This window comes from Aethalodelphis obliquidens, unplaced genomic scaffold, assembly GCF_003676395.1.
Source record: "Aethalodelphis obliquidens isolate GAN/ISIS:26980383/991018 unplaced genomic scaffold, ASM367639v1 scaffold10, whole genome shotgun sequence".
NCBI classification, from domain to species: domain Eukaryota; kingdom Metazoa; phylum Chordata; class Mammalia; order Artiodactyla; family Delphinidae; genus Aethalodelphis; species Aethalodelphis obliquidens.
The window spans coordinates 43,387,953-43,410,687 of record NW_020837954.1 but is presented as its reverse complement, the minus strand read 5'-3'; the positions used below and the strand labels follow the sequence as shown (position 1 = coordinate 43,410,687).

The following is a 22,735-nucleotide window of genomic DNA, read 5'->3' as shown; positions in this document are numbered from 1 at the left end:
TTTTTCTCTTTCTCCTTTTTTTTTTTTTTTTTTTTGCGGTAAGTGGGCCTCTCACTGTTGTGGCCTCTCCCATTGTGGAGCATAGGCTCTGGACGTGCAGGCTCAGCAGCCCTGGCTCACGGGCCCAGCCACTCCGCAGCATGTGGGATCTTCCCGGACCGGGGCACGAACCCGTGTGCCCTGCATCGGCAGGCAGACTCTCAACCACTGCGCCACCAGGGAAGCCCTCTCCTTTTTGTTTTGTCAGTGTTCGCTTTATGTATTTCAAAGCTATTTGTTAAGTAGATACAAATTCTTCTTGAATTTTATCCTGTTAGATATATCTTTATCTCTGTAACCACTTCGTCTTTTCTGCTACTAATATGGTTTATTTCCTTTCTTTTGCCAATATAAATTAGTAAACTATTGTTATTATTTTAGAGTACCTTTTCTTTCCTCTCAATTCAGACGTTGAACCTTTTTCTCTGGAGCATGTTGAATTAGATTCTGATTTGCATTTAGAGCCAATAAGGGGCAGTAGGAGTATGTCTTGAGGATACTAGGCATCCCCTAGCAGGAAAATTTTCCCAGCTGAGATAATTACAGCATCTCCAGCTAGAGGTGGTTAGACGTCTCAGACAGGAAAGGTGTAGTCTCCGTCCCTGGTAAAGGAGAATCAGGGGTACTTGGGAGCATCTAGATACTCAGAACCAATCCAGTCCACCTGGAATTCCTCTTTTCAAGTGTCAAGGTTTTTTCCCGTCTCAATCAGATTTCCCACTACAGTCTTGGCAAATCTCTGTATTCAGCTTACTCTGTGATTCTGTAACTCCACAGTTAAATTTTGATTTTCTTTGAAGTTGGCCATGTGGCTAAAAGAGAGATTTGGGGGAGGGGGGGCGGGGGCGTTGTCCACCATTATCAGAAATCTGAGCTGAGAATTTAGAGCCTTGAACCTCATTTTGCAAAATCTCCATTAGAATTTAGTATAGCTATTCCACACCTCAGTCCTTGAGATACTTATAGGCATCATCACAGCCCTCCCTTGGTCCCCCACACACTTGCTTCAGTAGGGCACTTCATCACAATCAACGTGAGTAGTAATTTAATTAATTGTGCTGTTACTATGTGCCCATTCCCCATTCAAAAGGAGTTCAGGGCTTCCCTGGTGGTGCAGTGGTTGAGAGTCCGCCTGCCGATGCAGGGGACATGGGTTCATGCCCCGGTCCGGGAAGATCCCACATGCCGCAGAGCGGTTGGGCCTGTGAGCCATGGCCGCTGAGCCTGCGTGTCCGGAGCCTGTGCTCCACAATGGGAGAGGCCACAACAGTGAGAGGCCCGCGTACCGCCCAAAAAAAAAAAAAAAAGCAGTTCAGTGTTGTGTTAAGGCCATGAACATACCCAAGCCAATCCCAGAGTCCCATCTTGTCTGTCTCTCTTGGCAGCACTCTTGGTACCAAGTCCTGTATCCGTCAAGATCTAGTTCAGAAAAGAGAAACCCACCAAGAGCAATTACTATAGGGAATTCTTGAAAAGGTAATAGAGGACTGAAAAGGGAAAAAAGGGGACACTGAGGTACACAGAAGTATGAGTTGCCAGAAGGAGTTCTACCCGTAAGATTGGGGGAACAAAGGGAAGAGGTTGGGGTTATCATAACCTAGAAGCTGTCACAATGGGCCTCATATGTCTGGACCTGGAGTGTAGAAGATAGGGCATTACAAGCCCAGGTGATGCTGGTAATTTTGGAACTCAGAAAAGGGGTTTTGTGGAGTTGATAGCTGTACCTACTATAAGGTAATGCTGAGCTGGTGCTGGTTCCTTAAGGACTTGGAAAAAGGTCCTCTAAAACTCTGACTCAGATATCAGAGAAGGGGTGTGTGCTCTTTTATGGGGCTTGTATCAAGGAGATTTGTGGTATAGCCAGGGAACATCTGAGAAAGAGACACTGGCTGGCTGGTGTGGGTTGCCCAGGGTACTGGAAGGTGGCTCTGTACATCTGGTTTTCAGACTTCTGAGGAGGGGGCACTGTCCCCTGGGTACCTTTGATAGGGCTTGATGGAGCTGGTTCTGGGAATGTGGTAACTGACTCTTGCCACCAGAGCAAGATCCCATTGCAGGTGGTGGTCACTGAAAGTAACAGCAGGCAAACAGGTAGAGCCCCATGTCCTTTCGTTTTGCCTTTTATTCTCCCTCTCATGCCCTTCTTGACAAAACTCTTCAGGAAGCCAGCTAGAAATGGGGTAATATAATGTGCAGATTCCCATCTTCAGCTACATAGACAAAGTATAAATTTTAGTTTTGGGGGCTTCCCTGGAGGCGCAGTGGTTGAGAGTCCGCCTGCCGATGCAGGGGACACGGGTTCGTGCCCCAGTCCAGGAAGATCCCACATGCCACGGAGTAGCTAGGCCCATGAGTCATGGCCGCTGAGCCTTCGCGTCTGGAGCCTGTGCTCCGCAATGGGAGAGGCCACAACAGTGAGAGGCCCGCCTACCGCAAAAAAAAAAAAAAAAAAAAAAAATTTAGTTTTGGGGTTCAGAAAATAATTGATAATCAGCGTAAGATGTGTCAGCAGAATGCTGCTGTAGCTTCTGTGGTGACAGGTAATAGCAGGTGATACTGATCTGTGTGAAGCTCTCTGATGTTTTCTGTTGTTTTATTTAGTTGTGGCTCACTAAATTGATTTCATGACCCTGAATGGTTTGTGACCTAAGTTTTTGAAACACTGAAATAGCTGTGACTAAGAGTGTGTGGAGACAAGGTAAAATAGGGGTTTTGGGGAGTTTGAAATAGCTGCTGGAAATAGAAGAGTTAATTACTGATACAGAAGAAGATTCTTACACTGCTTGAAGTACAGGTAATGCTAGAGAGGAAGGGCTTTTGTGTGACACCAGTTCACGTAATTAATGGTAATGTGATGGTCCTTCAGGACTTGTCTTTGGAATAGTGCAATAGTGACAAAGACTGGTATGACTCAAAGATTCTTGGCAATGAAATTTTCTATTATTACCACATATTTCTGATGAAGCTTAATATAGGTTATTTTCCTCTTTATAATGCTTTAATAATCCTCTTCCAACTCACACATTTCCATCTTAATACTCCCAAATCTGTAGCCAGGGATATCATGAAGAGAGACATGGAAAGGAAATCTGGTCACTAGGATTTCACCTATATCAGAGGTGCTTTCCCTAAGAGGTTTCATCTAGTATTCTTGGCTTCCAGTATTCATACATTAATTCTGGAAAAGTATCCAGGAGTGTACAGGTGTTTTTGACATCATAATGCTGAGGATATTTCTTACGCTCTCTACTACTGAACCCATTTGTGTCCTTATTTAGAATATTCAGCCACCCATATGTGTTCAAATGTGTCTCCAATTTTTTTTAACTTTTGTTTTTAAATATTAAGCAAATTATTGATACTTTTAAATTTTATTTATTTATTTGTCTGTCTGTGTTGGGTCTTTGTTGCTGCTCATGGGCTTTGTCTAGTTGCAGTGAGCAGGGGCTACTCTTTGTTGCGAGTTTGCGGGCTTCTTGTTGCAGTGGCTTCTCTTGTTGCGAAGCACAGGCTCTAGGCACATGGGCTTCAGTAGTTGTGGTTCACGGGCTCAGTAGTTGTGGCTTGTGGACTCTAGAGCACAGGCTCAGTAGTTGTGACACACGGGCTTAGTTGCTCCATGGCATGTGGGATCTTCCCAGACCAGGGATCGAACCTGTGTCCCCTGCATTGGCAGGTGGACTCTTAACCACTGCATCACCAGGGAAGCACAAATTATTGATACTTTTAACTGAAAATCAGAAAATGAGTGAAATTAGCTTTTACCTGAGGTAAAATTTATGTTTTTAACAGGTATGAAGAAAGTCCATTCAAATTGTAGTCTTTGAACATTTTAGTGAACTGATTCTAGTTTTAAATTCTTCAGTCCAGCTTTCTCTAGAGAATTCAGCTAACTCACCAGCCATGTAAAATATAGAATGGAATCTGTATTTACACAGCCAAGATGAGTCTCTAATGATTCAGAACATGATGCAGCTGGGCTGGGTGGAGAGAAGGCTGCTGCTTCCATGCTGTGATTGGAGGCAATGGGGCTGTGCCCAAATAGCAGCCCCTTTCCCTATTACACCGTCAGTATGGATGCCTTCCTTTGAATGTACAGGGATTTTCTGCAGGTAAGAATGCGTTATAAAATAAAAATTTGTCTTGATTGGAGGAGTCTCACAAAACTCATGAGTCCATTAAGTGAGGCTTAGTTTGACTGCTAACCTCAAACAGAAATGGGGGCTAGATAAGATGTCTGTAGAAGAGAAGGAAAGATGGATCAGACTGTCTGAATAAAGGGATAAAAAAAATGGTGAGCTTTGGGTGGGCTGTCTACATGCTTACTGAAGCTAGCAGAGTATCAGTAGATTTTTGGGTAGAGGAGAAATTGGGAGTCAGATGTCAATCTTTTTAGTAGGGAAAATGTCATGCCAGTGTACATGTTTAGAGAACAGTATATAATGAATCTTTATCAGGTTCAATAATTACCAACCTATGATGCATTTCCTTCATCTCTTTCCCAGGTAACCTGCTCTTCCCCCACCCCTTGCCCTTACTTATATATGAAACAATCTCAGGAATTTTATTGATTCAAGCCTTGTCCCAATTGAAATCACCTTCTTCTCTCTCTCCAGCCCCCCACCCTCCCTGCCCCAACCACCCCATCCTAGCTCTTCTTTCTGTTTTCACTTTCAGCACTGAAGCTCTGATGGTTCACCTCTTCCAGGACATAGATCCATAAAGGTCAGCCCTGCACCCTGAACAGCTCAGAGGGAGGAGCCAGACCAGTAGTGCCTGATGCCCTGCCCTCTTCAGCCCTAAACAGATGCCTCCATAATGGCAGTGGGTGAGGCCCTGGTGCACATCAGAGCCACTCTTCTGCTGCTCTCATTTGGGGTGTCTTTGTTCATTTCTGACCACTCTCAGGCCAGGGCCTCCCAGCACTTCTCCTCTCCAGAACTGGTGATCCCCTTGAAGGTGACTGGCAGGGGCAGAAATGCAAAGGCTCCGGGCTGGCTCTCCTACAGCCTGCGGTTTGGGGGCCAGAGACACATTGCCCACATGAGGGTCAAGAAGTTCTTGGTTTCCAGATACCTCCCAGTGTTCACCTACACAGACCAGCGTGCCCTCCGCCAGGATCAGCCTTTTGTTCCTGATGACTGCTACTATCATGGTTATGTGGAGGGGGTTCCCAAGTCCCTGGTTGCCCTCAGTACTTGTTCTGGAGGTTTTCGAGGAATACTCCAGATAAATGATCTTGCTTATGAAATTGAACCAGTTAGGTTTTCTGCCACATTTGAACACTGGGTGTATAAGATAGACAGTGATGATACACAGTTCCCACCTATGAGATGTGGGTTAACAGAAGAGGATATAGCACGCCAACTGGAGTTGCAAGAGTTGCATAATTTCACTCTGATGCAAAGTTCTTACACAGGCTGGTGGACCCACTTGCGTTTTCTTGAGTTGGTAGTGGTTGTGGACAATCTTCGATTCGTTCACTCGGAAAGTAATGTGTCAGTAGTGCAGCGTGAAATACTTGATGTTGTCAATATAATAGGTAGCTTGTATCACTCTTTGGAACTTGTTGTAATTTTAACTGGGCTTGAAGTCTGGACTAAAGGAAACCCAGTTCCCATCGATAACATAGATAAGCTTTTGGAGGATTTTTCTGTTTGGAAGTATTTTAGCCTTGATCACCGACTGTCACATGATGCGGCCCATCTTTTCATAAAGAAATCGTTTGGCATAACGCTTGGACTTGCCTATGTTGGTGGAATATGCCAGCGTCCTTTTAATAGTGGAGTTAATGTTTTTGAAGACGAGAGTCTGTACGCTTTTGCAATTGTTGTGACCCATGAACTTGGTCATAATTTAGGTATGCAGCATGATACTGAATGGTGTGTGTGTGAACTTCAGTGGTGCATAATGTTTCCTGCCAGAGAGGTGACAAATAAATTCAGCAACTGCAGTTATGCCGAGTATTGGGACAATCTTATCAGTAATGGATTATGTCTTTACTCTCCTCCACATCCAGGGAATATCTTTAGGCTGAAGTATTGTGGGAACCTAGTGGTTGAAGAAGGAGAGGAGTGTGACTGTGGAACCATAGAGCAGTGCAGAAATGATCCCTGCTGTCTGTTGAATTGCACTCTGAAGCCTGGAGCTGCTTGTGCTTTCGGGCTTTGTTGTAAAGACTGCAAGGTCATGTCATCAGGGACTTTGTGCAGAAAACAGGTCAGTGAATGTGACCTTCCAGAGTGGTGCAATGGGACATCCCATCAGTGCCCAGAAGATGTATATGTGCAGGATGGGATTCCCTGTAGTGATGGTGCCTACTGCTATCAAAAGAGCTGTAATAACCATGATGAACAGTGCAGGGAGATATTTGGCAAAGATGCAAGGAGTGCACCTCAGAGTTGCTACAAAGAAATCAACACCCAAGGAAATCGATTTGGTCACTGTGGTATCAAAGACACACAGTATGTAAAATGTGCATCCCCTGATATCCTGTGTGGGAGAGTTCAGTGTGAAAATGTGGGAGTAATTCCTAATCTGATAGAACATTCCACAGTGCATCAGCTTCACTTCAATGACACCACTTGTTGGGGCACTGATTATCATATAGGGATGTCCATATCTGATATCGGTCAAGTGAAAGACGGCACAATGTGTGGTCCAGGAAAGATATGTATCCGCAACAAGTGTGTCAGTATGGTTCGTGTACCACAAGCCTGTCAGCCTGAGACCTGCCATATGAAGGGGATCTGCAATAATAAACAGCAATGCCACTGCAATCCTGGATGGGCACCTCCCTACTGTGAACAGCAAGGCAATGGAGGTAGTAATAGTAGTGGCCCACCTTTTAATCCCCAAGCAGAAGAGACAGGACTGAAGGAGAAGGGAAAACAGCCATTATTGTGGCTTATTCCTTTGACTTGTTTATTTTTACGTTGCATCTTTGTGCTTTATGAGAAACATAAAAAGGAGGAGGCAGAAACGATGGAAGAAAAAGAGACTGAGGAGGAAGAAGGTGACTAAGGCTCCTGCTTCATTTTTTTTTAAATCTCTGGTTTTTCTTTTAATAGTAGAGAAGTATTAGGGCATGTCTGACTGTTTCAAGAAAAATTTAAGGATCCCTCATGTCAGAATCATAAGCATTAATATTTCACTGAAGGATTCCTAGCATGTTCTTACTTACTCTTCAGTGTGTTAAGCAATATTAAAAGTTCATTTTTTTTCCTGGAAGTCATCTCTTTATGTTTCCTGAGCAAAGGCATGGCAAAGTCACATTTTTAAGCTAATGTCTCATCAGTTGTAAACCTCGTCCCACCTTTGTATTCTTAAAATGTAATGTCCGGGATGTGCCGCTACATACCCCGTTGCTGCTTTGCCAGCTCTTTTCCAGGTAGCTGTGCCAAAAGGGGGCAGTAGAAGTAGCCTGGAATGGTGGATGAAGGGAGCAGGGAGTTTACTTTCTTGTGTGCTAAAAGTTACTCTGTCATTTTGGTAGCCACATTTGGCTTTGGATTGCAGTTTTGTTGACCCTGTTAGAACTACCCTCATTCTTCATTAGAAGTACCAGCACCAGATGACCACTGATACTTTCAGAGATCAGAGTTGCAGCTCTGGGGTTAGCAGTGTGGTCCTCCTCTGAGTTGCTGAAGCACCAGCATCAGCTAGTCACTTGCTCTCCTTAGAGGTCTTGGTGCCTGCTCTGCAGGGGGCCTCCTTAAATCACCAGTACTTGAATGAACCCAACCTCTTTCCTTTGTTCCCTTGGCCCTAGGACATCTAGGTGCTTTCAGTAGTTACTTCATTATGATAGTTTGAGTTCTCCAGTAGCAGACACTGAATTAAAGGTTAGAGAGAAAGGTCGATGAAGTCAGTTGTGCAGATGAGAAATAGCCTTGGCCATTCCACATTTCAGCCTTGGCCAACCTGGCAGCAAGCTCTAGGATGAATATTGCCTGACAGACTAGTCTTGAATTGGTCCAAAATGGCCTGGTCTTCATTCCCTCCTCTTGCTTATTCACTGGATGTGAGTGCCCTGGGAAGGGTAAGAGCTTGGCCGTGCACCTCCCAGCAACTGAGACTGACCCCAAAGAGCTAACATCTGGAGGCTCTATGCTGATCATAATCCCAGCAGCTGGTCAGCAAGACTTTCCTGGGAGGAGGATGAAGGTGGCTCATTGGGAAATTCCACAGTCTGGTCTTTGCATTGCTCTGATCAACTTTTCTTTATATGTTCTGGAAACAGCTCCTCCAGGATTCTGGCAGGCATCTCTGCCTGTGGGGAACCATAGAAGAGGGAGGTTAGTGGGATGAAGCAGAGACCCTAGTACTGTGTTTGGTTCTGGGGCTAAAGTTGATACTGTCTCTCCACTATCTGTTCTAGTTTCCCTCATCTCTAGATAGCATTCTGATGACTTGGGTTGGATGTTAACCCTGTGTTATTACCCAGGCCCTTATCTTTAAAGCACCCGAGTGCCTGGTCACCATGTCTTTCTCAGGCTCGGATTGCTGAATCTATCCATTTATAGTAGCAATAGAGCTAGAAAATACAAAGAGGCACCTAAGGAGATCACCTGGGTTCCACACATATGCCCTACCTCCTCTCAATGATTAGGCTCCAGTATGCCTGTCAAGACTGTGACACCTCTTCTTGCTACTGCAGGGACACAGGGAGCCCCAAATGCCCAGGTGGGACTCCAGCTTTGTCTCACTGTGAAAGTATGACCCATTTGGTGACCCTGCAGAGCCTAGAGTTGCAGGGGACAGGAGGCACGAACCACCTCAGTGAGTCATAGGTAGTGATGGTAAGTGGTGCCACTTCTCCTTCCAGCCCCTGGTTCCCACCCATGTAGAGGCCTCTGGTTTAGTGTGTACAACCCATCATGGAATGGTACTTGTATTAGGGTTCAGCAGAGAAACAGAACCAACAGGATATGGTGATTTATATATTTATCCTTTCCCCAGAAGAGGAAGTAAAGCCCTCAGGGATGTTTGTTCTTCCTGATATCCGGTAACTTAAATACTATGATGTGAAATTAATAATGAGATACTATGATATAAATTCAATATGTCTTATGCTACATGTTAAGGGAATAAGAGGAAATAACAAGGAAAAAGAAAGGAAAGAAAACAAACAGGAAATATGAATGCAAATGTATTCATATAAAAATAAGAACATACTCGCAACGTATTACAGTCCTTGTTTCTATAACTGGTCACATGGTTGTAGCTGGTATTTATGACCATCTTCTTTTACCACCCACTCTGTTCCCTTTGCCTTCAGCAAGTACTTCATCTAATCATTGTTCTTTACCTGGTGGGGTGATCCAAACCTTTATTCCTGAAGGGTCTGGGCCAATGCTGGATTGGGTTGTTATAGTTTTCCATTGACCTTAATAACAGGGCATGGTAATACTGAGACACCCTAAGCTATTTCCTGTGTTCTAGACCTACTCTTCCTTACCTTTACTGTGGAGAAGTAGTCCAATTTCCCCTGGGTAATCAGGATCAATCACCCCAGCCATCACCATAGTTCCATTCGTTGCCTATTGATTCAGAGGCATGAGGAGCCCAAACTGGCCAGGTGGCAGTCTTTTTTTCTTTTCTTTTCTTTTTAAACATCTTTATTGGAGTATAATTGCTTTACAATGGTGTGTTAGTTTCTGATTTATAACAAAGTGAATCAGTTATACATATACATGTATATCCATATCTCCTCCCTCTTGCATCTCCCTCCCACCCTCACTATCCCACCCCTCTAGGTAGACACAAAGCATCGAGCTCATCTCCCTGTGCTATGTGGCTGCTTCCCACTAGCTATCTATTTTACATTTGGTAGTGTATATATGTCCACGCCACTCTCTCACTGCGTTCCAGCTTACCCTTCCCCCTCCCCATGTCCTCAAGTCCATTCTCTATGTCTGCGTCTTTATTCCTATCCTGCCCCTAGGTTCTTCAGAGACTTCTTTTTTTTTTTTTTAGATTCCATATATATGTGTTAGCATACGGTATGTGTTTTTCTCTTTCTGACTTACTTCACTCTGTATGACAGGCTCTAGGTCCATCCACCTCACTACAAGTAACTCAATTTCGTTTCTTTTTATGGCTGAGTAATATTCCATTGTATATATGTGCCACATCTTCTTTATCCATTCATCCGATGATGGACACTTAGGTTGCTTCCATGTCCTGGCTATTGTAAATAGAGCTGCAATGAACATTGTGGTACATGACTCTTTTCTAATTATGGTTTTCTCAGGGTATATGCCCAGTAGTGGGATTGCTGGGTTGTATGGTAGTTCTATTTGTAGTTTTTTAAGGAACCTCCATACTGTTCTCCATAGTGGCTGTATCAATTTACATTCCCACCAGCAGTGCAAGAGTGTTCCCTTTTCCCACACCCTCTCCAGCATTTATTGTTTGTAGATGTTTTGATGATGGCAGATGGCAGTCTTAACTTCCAGTTAATAGAATCATTGTTGTGTCTCCTGGTGGAAGCATTCCTCCCTCTAGGACTAAGACCTCTAGGCCAGCAAAGAGTAAAGTCATGGAAACAGGAAGCAAAAACTTTGCTAGTGGGTCACTAAGGTTAATAATGAGTGGTGTTGGGCTTTCCTGGTGGCGCAGTGGTGGAGAATCTGCCTGCTAATGCAGGGGACACGGGTTCGAGCCCTGGTCTGGGAAGATCCCACATGCTGCGGAGCAACTAGGCCCATGAGGCACAACTACTGAGCCTGGGCATCTGGAGCCTGTGCTCCTCAACAAGAGAGGCCACGATAGTGAGAGGCCCGCGCACCGCGATGAAGAGTGGCCTCCACTCAACGCAACTAGAGAAAGCCCTCACACAGAAACGAAGACCCAACACAGCCAAAAATAAATAAATAAATAAAATTTAAAAAATAAAAAATAATGAGTGGTGTCAATTCCATTTCCACCTTGATTCCTGGACTCATGAATCCTAGGTTTGGGAGAAACAGCACCATATATTGGACGTTGATTCAGGGCATATACAGCATTCTGGAGACCCTTGCTCCAGCCCTGTAAGGTGTGGCCACCTAGCTGGCACTATAACTGAGTCTTCAAAAGGCCATTCCACCATTCTGTCAAGACAACTGCTTCAGGATGGTGGGGAACATGGTAAGACCAGTGAATTCTATAAGCATGGACCAATTGCCACTTTTTTTTTTCCTATGAAGTGAGTTCCTTGATCAGAAGCAATGCTGTGTGGAATACCATGGTGGTGGATAAGGCATTCTGTAAGTCCATGGTTGGTATCTTTGGCAGAAGCATTGGGTGCAGGGAGGGAAAATTACATCCAGAGTGTCTACTCCAGTAAGAATAAAATGCTTCCCCTTCTGTACACGAAGCAGTCCAGTGTAATGAACCCTCTTCTGGCATGCACCCACCAGGTAGCTGTCTGATCACTGCAGGAAATGTTGCCATATTTGGGGCTCAGTGTTGGTCTCTGCCACTGAAGATTGGGCAGTTATTGGTGGCCGTAGCTTGGTCATCCTTGGTGAGTGGATGTCCATGTTGCAAAGCCCATGTATAACTGCCAACCCTGCCCTGCCACCATGGCCAGTTTGTTAATGAGCCCATTGGGTGATGACGGGTGGCTGGGGAAAGAGGCTGACTGGTATCAACAGAATGGGTCATCCTGTCCACTCGGTTATTAAAATCCTCTGCTGATGTAAGCTTTTGGTGAGCATTCACATGGGACACAAATATCTTCATGTTTTTTGACCATTCAGAGAGGTCTATCCACATACCTCTTTCCCATATTTCTTTGTCACCAATTTTCAAATCATATTTCTTCCATGTCCCTAACCATGCAGACAAACCTTTGGTCACAGCCCATGAATTGGTATATAATCACAGATCTGGCCTTTTCTCCTTGTAAGCAATGTGCACAACTAAGTGAACTCCCCAAAGTTCTGTCCACTGAGAGAATTTCTCTTCACCACTATCCTTCAGGGATGTCCCAGAGAAAGGCCGTAGTGTTGCAGCTGTCCACATTCAGGTGGTGCATGTATATCATGCAGAACCATCTCTAAACCAGGCCCAGATCTTCTCTTCCCCTGTCAACTGATCACAGGGAACTCCCCATGAGGCTCCCCTGCTTGGGCCTGACTTTGTATATATCAGTTCCATTTGATGATGGAGTGTACTGTGCAGGCCCACTTTATGGCGTGGTGGGTCAGATAATAGCCATTTCATGATGGGCAACTTGGTGGCCCATCATCAAGCATTCAGTAGCTACTATGGCCCACTAATACACCAAGAGCTGTTTCTCAGAAGGAGAGCAGTCATCTGAAGGTGATGGCACGGCATTGCTCCAAAATCTTAAAGGCCTGCAGTGTGATTTACCTATAGGAGCCTGACAAAGGCTCCAAACGGTGTCCATACCTGCCAGAGAGACTTCAAGCGCCATTGGATGTGCTGGATCATATGGCCCAAGTGGCAGAGCAGTTTGCACAGCAGCCTGGACCTGGGGCAGAGCCTTCTCTGCTTCTGGGCCCCACTCAAAACTAACAGTTTTTCAGGTCACTTAGTAAATGGACTGGAGTAACACACCAAATGAGGAAGGAATATGTTGCCTCCGAAATCCAAAGAGGACCACTAGGTATTGAGCCTCTTTCTTGGTTGTAGGAAAGCCAGATTCCACTTCCTCTTTATCTTAGAAGTGATATATTGACATGCTCCATACCACAGGACCCCTATAAATTTCACTGAGGTAGAAGTGAATTTTAGTCAGATTTATTTCCCACCCTCTGACACGCAAATGTCTTACCAATTAGCCTAGGGTTGTTACTACTACTCACTCACTAGGTGTAATCAACATAATATCATCAATATAATGGACCAGTATGATATCCCGTGGAAGGGAAAGGTGATTGAGATCCCTGCAAACTAAATTATGAATAGGGCTGGAGGGTTGATATGCCTCTGAGGGAGAACAGTGTATGTGCATTGCTAACCTTGCCAGTTGAAAGCAAACTGCTGCTGGCGGACCTTATGGACAAGTATGGAGAAAAAGACATTTGCCACATCAATAGCTGCATACCAGGTACCCCGGGATGTGTTAATTTGCTCAAGCAATGAAACCATATCTGGTACAGCACCTGCAATTGGAGGCACCACCTGGTTAAGCTTACAATAAAGTAATCCACTGTCATTCTCCAAGATCCACCTGTCTTTTGCACAGGCCAAATAGAGATGAATGAGGATGTGGTGTGAATCACCACCCCTGCATCCTTCCAAGTCCTCGATAGTGGCAGTAGTATCTGTGATCCTTCGAGGGATGTGGTATTACTTTTGGTTTATTATTTTCCTAGGTAGAGACAGTACTGATAGCTTCCACTTAGCCTTTTCTACCATAATAGCCCTCACTGCATAAGTAGGGAACCAATGTGAGGATTTTTCCAGCTGCTAATATGTCTTTTCCAATTATGTATTCTGCAACTGGGTAAATAACCACAGGGTGGGTTCAGAGAGCCACTGGACCTACTGTGAGATGGGCCTGAGCTAAAGCTCCATTGACCACCTGACCTCCGTGAGCACCTAATCTGACTGGAGGGCCACAGTGATGTTTTGGGTCTTCGGGAATCAGTGTCAGTTCAGATCCACTGTCTGGTAGTCTCTGAAAGGTATGATTATTTCCTTTCCCCCAATGTACAGTTACCCTGGTAAAGGGCCACAGGTCCCTCTAGGGAAGGCTGGGAGAAAAGTTAACTGTACAAATTTTCATTAGTGTATCAGGGTCCTTCCTCAAGGGGAACTGGTCTCCCATTCATTCAAGGGGTTTGGGGTCTGTAAACTGGCTTAACTCTGGGAATTGATTGAATGGCTGTGACTCTCTGTTTTTCTGAGTTAAGTGACTTTTGTTCACTTGACTTAGAGCTTTTCTGCTTATTTAGATCAAGAGAGAATTTCCATTTCTCTTCTAGGAGCATCGTGATTAACTCACCAAGACCAAAAGTTTGCATGAGTCTGACTTTTCTGATTGCTGCTTTGTCTCTACTGTTCATTATGGTAATCTTGCCTTCCTTGTCTTTGGTGCTTGAGTGCCACCACTTGGCCCCTGCCACCCTAGGATACGTATATTCCTATTGCATTTAGGCTTCCCAATTGAGTGGCCGTGGTTCCCACTCTAAGATCTGTCCTCCAGGGAAGAGCCATCATGGAGCCCTTCAAGGATGTTAGGCTCCCCTCATAAATTTATTTCTCAAAATATTAGTGAAAGGTATGTCCTCTGAACCCCTTCAGTGTGGGTGAGTAAGTCTTAAATGACAAGTTCACTCTAACATTTCAGTCTCCCTAAGCCTCTGAATCCCTTCCTTTACATTAAACCAAGAGAGGCTGGTTATTTCCAGTTAGAGCCCTTTCTAACTCCCCAAGCTGCAACATGAAATGCAGAATCTCAGCTTAGTGAGCCCATACCAATAAATTCAGCCTGATCCAACTTTACGTTCCCTTCAGCATTATCCTACACCCTCAGAGTCCATTCCCACACATGTTCCCTGGACATCTGCTTGTATAGATTAGAAAACTCAAATAGTTCTCATGAAGTGTAGTACACACCCTTATGGGTCACACTTTGTACCTCACCTCTAGAGGTCTGCTAAGTCTTGACTCTAGTTGTAGGTCCAGAAGCAGAGCGTGTAGTGGGGTGGGTCCTGAGGAGAATCAGCATTGTTTTCCGTGGCAACTATCTCAGGGGAGGCCATTACTGTTTCCTCAGGCAATGCAGGGTTAATCCCCTCAGATAGAGATGGAGAAGCTGCTACCACTGTGGGTGGGGAGGCTGCTGCTACTGGGTGTGTGTGTGGGGGAGAACTCTTCCCCTGGTTAGGAAGACTCACTAGAGAAGGCTCAGTGTCCGCAGTTTCATCAGGGTCTTCTCACACATCCCATCCCAACTTACAGGATCTCGTTCTTTCCTAATCAGTCCCTTCACTTGAACAGTGAGGCTGGGAGTTCAATTTGTGTTGTAATTCAGCCTATCTCAAAATGAGTTTCTGTATTTCATTTTCACCAGTTTCAGCCCTGTGACTCCTAGAGATAAGGCTCTACTTCAGGGCGTGTGTAGGAGCTCTTAGATCACTTACGGAGTGTGTAGGAGCTCAGGCACTCACTTACGGAGTGCCTGAGCTGGGAATTGGAATCCCCGGGTTCATGCTTTTCTTTCACCACTTTGTCCAGCAACATTAGGCAACCAACCAATGTCATTTATCCCTTAGTTTTAAAAAAATATCCAAAAGTGTCCACTTCTCTCTTTGCTTCATAGAGTGGTTGATTAGGAGTTTCCGATGCAGATATATTACCTATCTTTAATCAACAGTTCACCACAGACTATCAGTACTCTCTTTACTACTGGAAAGAGTTATTAGAGTCTTTAATCAGATTAGAGAGCCAATTTCAGCAACGCCAGAACCAATTCAGAAAACTCATCTTTAAAATTCTGTTCCTCTAAAGCCACTCCTGGTATCAAAATCCATATTAGTCCAGGTTTTTTAGAGAAATAAAACTGGTAGTATATGTGCTCACGTGATTATAGACCCCAAGAAGTCCCACAGTCTGCCATCTGCAAGCTGGAGAACGAGGAAAGCTGGTGGTGTAATTCATTCTGAGTCTAAGGCCTAAGAATCAGAGGAGCTGATAGTGTAAGACCCAGTCCAAATCTGAAGGCTTGAGAACCAGAACTGATGTCCGAGGGTGGCATAAAGGGGTGTCTCAGCTCAAGCAGAGAAAGCAAATTCACCCTTCCTCTCTGCCTTTTTGTTTTATTCAGGCCCTCAATGATTGGATGATGCCCAGCTGCACTGGTGAGGGTGACCTTTTTTTTTTTTTTTACTACGTCTACTGATTCAAATGCTAATCTCTTCCAGAAATACAGACACACCCAGAAATCATGTTTTAGCAGCTATCTGGGCATCCCTTAGCCCAGTCAAGATGGTACATAGAATTAACTGTTACAGGGATATAAATAGACCCCACATATCAAGGGGAGTAGGGTCAAAGAAGTTGCAGCCCTCTCTAAGCTACCAAATGTATCACACTCTCTTGGTGAGATTATGGGGAACAAAATTCACATACAGTGCAGGTGGTAAAGACAACTGGTAGAACCTCTATGGAGTGGAATTTGTTGATATTCAGCAAAAATACATGTGCACTTAACCTTGCACTCAGCAATCCTTCTGGAATTTTATCCTAAAGATATACTTCAAAACTTTGAAATTACTTTGGTATAAGGTTATTTGTGGCATATAATGGCAAAAGATTGGGAGCCTACCCACACCAATGCCTACCCACAGAGGACTAGTTGAATAAAATATGATACTTCCACACAATGGATACGTGGCAACATTTAAAATGGATAAGCACGATTTCCATACACTGATATGACATGATCTCCAGGACCTGTTCTTAAGGGATACAACGCTATATTCATCACGTTACATGTAATATACAGCTGCTCTTTTTGTAAGAAAGAGGATTGGTTCAGATAGGCACATTTATTTTCTTTTATTTGCAAAAAAAAGAAAGATTGGAAAAATAAACCAAAAGTTAATAAAATGGTTACTTAGAGGGGAATAGGGAAAATAAGATGGGGGAGAGTTCAGAATAGAAATAAGACTTATTTGAACAGCACTGGTTATATGGTTCAGTTTGGGATCATGTAAATGACTGATATAAAGAAAAATTGACCCCTAAAATACCAATTACTCAAAATTGGAAACAAATAAATAAACCTAAACACATATCATGTTGATGACATAACCACACAGACAAAAGAATTGTTTCAAGTGACTTTCAAACAGTCTTATTGTTAGTAATAATATTGGTATAATTACTTTGACTGTATTTGATATACAGCATAGGATAAAGCAAAAGGTAGGAAAGTTAATGTCACAGAAAAAAGTTACAAGTAAGCAATCAAAGAAGTCAAATTAAAATTTTATTATCTTTCATTTTGAAAGAAAGTATTAATATGAATTCATGATTTTTTGGTCGACTTATTCATGTATAATTTATATACAATATCATGAATGCACCCACTCTAAGTGTAACAGTATGATGAGTTTTGACACGTAATACATAAGTATCAACATATGGATCAATACCATTACCTCCCAAATTTCCTTGTGCCCCTGAGCAGTCAGTGCCCCTATTCTCTACCTTATGCAGCCACTGATATGATTTCTGTCACTATAGAATGTAGCCTATTCTAGAATTTCATATAAATTCAATCAAATAATATTATCTGAGTCTTGCTTTGTTCACTTGGCTTTTTTTTTCTTTCTGAGATTCATCCATGTTGTTGCTTGTATCAGCAGTATTCCATTATATGATTCTAACAAAACTTGTTTTTTCAATCATCTGTTAATGAATCTTTGGGTTGTTTCCAGTATTTTACCTGTTTGTAAGTAAAGCTGCAATGGACATGCATATACAAGTCTTTTGGAGAACATGTGTTTAATTTTTGCCGGGTAAACATCCAAGAGTAGAGTTATTGGGCATAGAATAAGTGTATATTTCATCTTATGAGAAACTGCCGAAAATGTGTTCCAAAGTCGTTATAACAGTTGAAACTCCCACCAACAATGGTTGAGTACTCCAGTTACTCTACCCTCCAGACTCCTGGTGCCATCAGACTTTTAATTGTACCATTTTGGTAGATTTGTAGTGGTATATACTTGTGGTTTAACTTGCATTTCCCTTATGACTAATGACCTTGAGCATTTTTTTCATGTATTTACTAACCATTTTTATGTCTTCTTTTGGAAGTGTTTTCATGTATATGTACATTGAATATTTTCTCCCAGTCATTTTCTCACCAGTGTCTTGGGAGAACAGAGAATTTTAATTTTGATTAAATCTAATTTACCAATTATTTTATGGTTAGTGCTTTTTGTATGCTGTATAAAATTATTGCTTACCCTAATATTACATAGATTTCCCCCCCCTATTTTGGGGAGAGTTCTTTTGTTTTAACTTTTATAGTTGCATCTGTGATGCATCTTGAGTTTATTTCTGTTTACTATGGAAGGTGGTGGCGGGTTTTCTTCTTTATTTTTAAATAAAAATATTCAGTTGTGGCAGAGATCAAGATGGTAGAGTAGGAGGATGCTGGGCTCACCTTCCCTCATCAACACATCAAAACTACAAGTGCATATAGAGAGACTCTCACTGAAATAGACCTGGGGACTAGCAAGAAAGCTCTTCCACAACCAAGAATGTAAATAAAGATCCACCCAGAGTCTGTTACGAAGAGAGGAGAAGTGATTTGGTTGGGACCCACATCCCTAGCAGGGGACACACAAGAGGAGGGGGATATCACAGGCTCGGGGATCTTCCTGGGGGGTGAGAGCTTTGAGCCACATCTTAGGAACCACAGCCCTGGGGTCCAACACCAAGAAGATGAGCCCCCTTAGCTGGTTTGAAAACCAGTGAGACTTAACCAGACGACTATAAGAAACCGAGACTCTGCTCTTAAAGAACACATGCACAGACTTGCTCACTCACAGTCACAGTGTGGAGGCAGCAGATTGAAAACTGCCTGGGGTTCTGGCTGGCCTGCCAGAACTGCCCTGGCACCTGTTCCCAGCTCCCCTCCCCAGCCTGCACTGAGCTCCTGCCCCAGCCACTCTTTCTCTCCACTAAGGTAGAGGCTGCCATTGCCAACAAGAGTGTACACACTTAGAGGGAATGGAGCTGGCTCAGACGCTGGCCCTGCCTCTGACCAGGACAGAGGCAGCCACTGCCAGCACATGCATCAGTGCACACACTTGGGAGGGAGCAAAACTAACTCCATGACGGAAAACACCATCACTGGAGCGTGTGTCCCTGTGCATACTCAGAGAGTGGGGGGTGAAATAAACTCAGTAATGTGATGCCAACCCCTCCAGCTCTGACCTAGCCTCTAACCAGGGTATGCACACCTGGGAAAAAGTGAAATGAGCACAGAAGAACAGTCCCAAGCCCTCAGGACCCAGCCACACCCCAAACCAAGATGGGGACTGCCATCACAACCTGGAGAAACCCAACTCCCTCAGGGCTCCTGCTCCAGCCCTTTGGACACTGCCTCCACTCCTGACAGGGAGTGCTGAACATTAAGCATGGGAGAGGCTCAGGCTTACACCTGGAATTGACTCTAGCCCCTGAAACTCCAGCCATACCTCCCACCAAGGCAGTGGTGGCCAGCACACCCCAGAGGATGACACAGCCAGTGCTCACTTCAGATCCCGGTTTCCCAGCAAAGCCACTGGGCACATGTAGACTGCATAGGGATGCCCCCACACAGGACATGTCTTTAAGACCAAGACAGTTAACTGTTTCACCTAATTTCATAGAAATAGAGAAAATTAAACAAAATGAGAAGACAGAGGAATATGTTTCAAATAAAAGAATAAGAAAAAACAAACCTGAAAAAAACCAACTAATGAAAAAGAGATAAATAATTTACCAGATAAAAGTTCAAAACTTTAGTAATAAGCATGCTAATTGAACTTGGGAAAAGAATAGATGAACATGGAATTTTAATAAGGAACTAGAAAAAAAAAAGAACCAGAGTTGAAGAATAAAATAACTGAAATGCAAAATACACTAGAAGGAATTAACAGCAGACACAGTGATACAGAAGAACACATAAGCGATCTGGAAGGTAGAATAATGGAAATCACCTAATCAGAACAGAAAAAAAACCCCAAATTTTAAGGGAATTCTGAGACAATGTCAAATGTATTAATATACACATTACAGAGATCCCAAAAGGAGAAGAGAAAAAGAAAATGGCCAAAAATATATTTGATGAAATTACGGCTGAAAATGTCCTGAAGCTGAAGAAAGAAACAGGCGCAAGAAGCACAGAGTCCCAACAAAGACGAACGCAAAGAGACCCTCAACAAGGCATATAATAATTAAATGACAAAAGTTAAAGATAGAGAATTTTAAAGGCTGCAGAGAAAAACAAAGAGTAACATGCAAGAAAGCCCCCATAAGGCTATCAGCTGAATTTTCAGCAGAAATTTCATAGGCCAGAAGGGAGTGGCATGATATATTTAAAGTGCTGAAAGAGGAAAATCTACAACCTAGGATTCTCTATCCAGCAAGGTTAACATTCAGAATTGAAGGAGATAAAGAACTTCTCAGACAAGCAAAACTAAAAGAGTACACCAGCACTAAACCAACCCTACAAGAGGTGTTAACGGGTCTTATTTAGGTGGAAAAGGAAAGGCTACAACAAGAAGTAAGAATTTTTAGAAAAGAAAAATTCCATTAGTAAAGGCAAACATATACTGAAGGCTGTGAATCAATCACTTAAATAAGCTAGTGCAAAGTTTAAAATACAAAAATTTTTAAATCAACTGTAACACAGTAAACAATTAAGGGGTAGGTATAAAGATGTAAAACACAAGACAGTTAACTGTTTCATCTAATTTCAAAACCTTGGGGAGGGGGGTAAAAACTGTAGATCCTTTAGAATGTGTTTGAACTTAAATGACTATCAGTTTAAAACAAGTAGATGTAATAATATATTGAACCCCATGGTAACCACAAATCAAAAACCTACAAATAAACAAATGGCACCTGATCAAACTTATAAGCTCTGGCACAGTGAAGGAAACCATAAACAAAATGAAAAGACAACTTATGGAATGGGAGAAAATATTTGCAAACAACATGAACGACAAGGGCTTATTTTCAAAAAATATACAAATAGCTTATACAGCTCAATAACAAAAAAACAAACAACCCAATAAAAATAAAATGGACAGAAGACCTAAATAGACATTTCTCCAAAGAAGACATACAGATGGCCAATGGGCACATGAAAAGATGCTCAACATCACTAATTATTAGAGAAATGTGAATCAAAACTACACTGAGATATCACCTCACACCAGTCAGAATGGCCATCATCAAAAAGTCTACAAAGTTTCCAAATTGGTACAGCCACTTTAGAAAACAATATGGAGGTCCCTTAAAAAACTAAAAGTAGAGTTACCATATGATCCAGCAATCCCACTCCTGGGCATATATCCAGAAAAGACAAAACCTCTAATTTGAAAAGATACATGCACCCCAATTTTCATAGCAGCACTATTTCCAGTAGCCAAGACATGTAAGCAACCTAAGTGTCCATCAACAGATGAATGGATAAAGAAGAATGAATGGATATATGCATATATAAAAAATATTCCATTATATATATAATTGAATATTGCTCAGCCATAAAAAAGAATGAAATAATGGCATTGGCAGCAACATGGGTGGACCTTGAGATTATCATTCTAAATGAAGTAAGTCAGATAGGGAAACACAAGTATCATATGATATCACTTAAATGCGCATCTAAAATAATGATACAGGGGACTTCCCAGGTGGTGCAGTGGTTAAGAATCCACTTGCTAATGCAGGGGACACAGGTTCGAGCCCTGGCCCGGGAAGATCCCAAACACTGAAGACCAACTAAGCAGGTGCGCCACAACTACTGAGCCTGCACTCTAGAACCCATGAACCACAACTACTGAGCCAACGTGCCACAATTACTGAAGCCCGTGCACCTAGAGCCCATGTTCCACAACAAGAGAAGCCACCTCAATGAGAAGCCCATGCACTGCAGTGAAGAGTAGCTCCCCCTCACCGTAACCCCTCACTGCAACTAGAGAAAGCCCACACACAGCAATGAAGACCCAACGCAGCCAAAATAAATAAATAAATAAATTTTAGGGCTTCCCTGGTGGTGCAGTGATTGAGAGTCCGCCTGCTAATGCAGGGGACACGGGTTCGTGCCCCGGTCCGGGAAGATCCCACATGCCGTGGAGTGGCTGGGCCCGTGAGCCATGGCCGCTGAGCCTGTGCATCCGGAGCCTGTGCTCCGCAATGGGAGAGGCCACAGCAGTGAGAGGCCCGCGTACCGCAAAAAAAAAAAGTAAGGGACTTTTAACACCCTGCTTAAATCAAGGGACAGATCATCCAGACAGAAAATCAATAAGGAAACAGTGCTCTTAAATGACAAATTAGACCAGCTGCACTTAATACATATCTAAAGGAAATTCCATCCAAAATCAGCAGTTGGAGAAAAGACAGCCTCTTCAATAAGTGGTGCTGGGAAAACTGGACAGCTACATGTAAAAGAATGAAATTAGAACACTCCCTAACGCCATACACAAAAATAAACTCAAAGTGGACTAAAGACATAAATGTAAGGCCAGACACCATCAAACTCTTAGAGGAAAATATAGGCAGAACACTATGACATAAATCACAGCAAGATCCTTTTTGACCCACCTCCTAGAGAAATGGAAAGAAAAACAAAAATAAAAAAATGGGACCTAATGAAACTTAAAAGCTTTTGCACAGCAAAGGAAACCATAAACAAGACGAAAAGACAATCCTCGGAATGGGAGAAAATATTTGCAAATGAAGCAACTGACAAAGGATTAATCTCCAAAATTTACAAGCAGCTTACACAGCTCAACATTAAAACAACAAACAACCCAATCCCAAAATGGGCAGAAGACCTAAACAGACATTTCTCCAAAGAAGATATACAGATTGCCAACAGACACATCAAAGAATGCTCAACATCATTAATCATTAGAGAAATGCAAATCAAAACTACAATGAGATATCATCTCACACCAGTCAGAATGGCCATCATCAAAAAATCTACAAGCAATAAATGCTGGAGAGG

At 43.0% G+C, this 22,735-nt stretch overlaps 1 protein-coding gene and 1 long non-coding RNA gene across 2 annotated transcripts in view; both read left to right on the top strand.

The window, feature by feature from the left end:
• Nucleotides 1-9,720, top strand: part of LOC113622927 (disintegrin and metalloproteinase domain-containing protein 20-like) — a 63,719-nt gene extending 53,999 nt beyond the window's left edge. The window contains 3 exon segments of the mRNA XM_027111639.1: nucleotides 4,717-4,758; nucleotides 4,760-4,858; nucleotides 4,860-9,720. Of these exon segments, the coding sequence (XP_026967440.1) occupies nucleotides 4,717-4,758; nucleotides 4,760-4,858; nucleotides 4,860-7,062 (2,344 nt within the window). The 3' untranslated portion in view covers nucleotides 7,063-9,720.
• Nucleotides 9,721-10,851: 1,131 nt separating this feature from the next.
• LOC113622928 (uncharacterized) lies at nucleotides 10,852-19,578 on the top strand. Its single transcript, XR_003433720.1, has 2 exons — nucleotides 10,852-14,067; nucleotides 15,827-19,578. It is a non-coding gene; the product is annotated as an uncharacterized LOC113622928 (long non-coding RNA).
• Nucleotides 19,579-22,735: the final 3,157 nt, after the last annotated feature.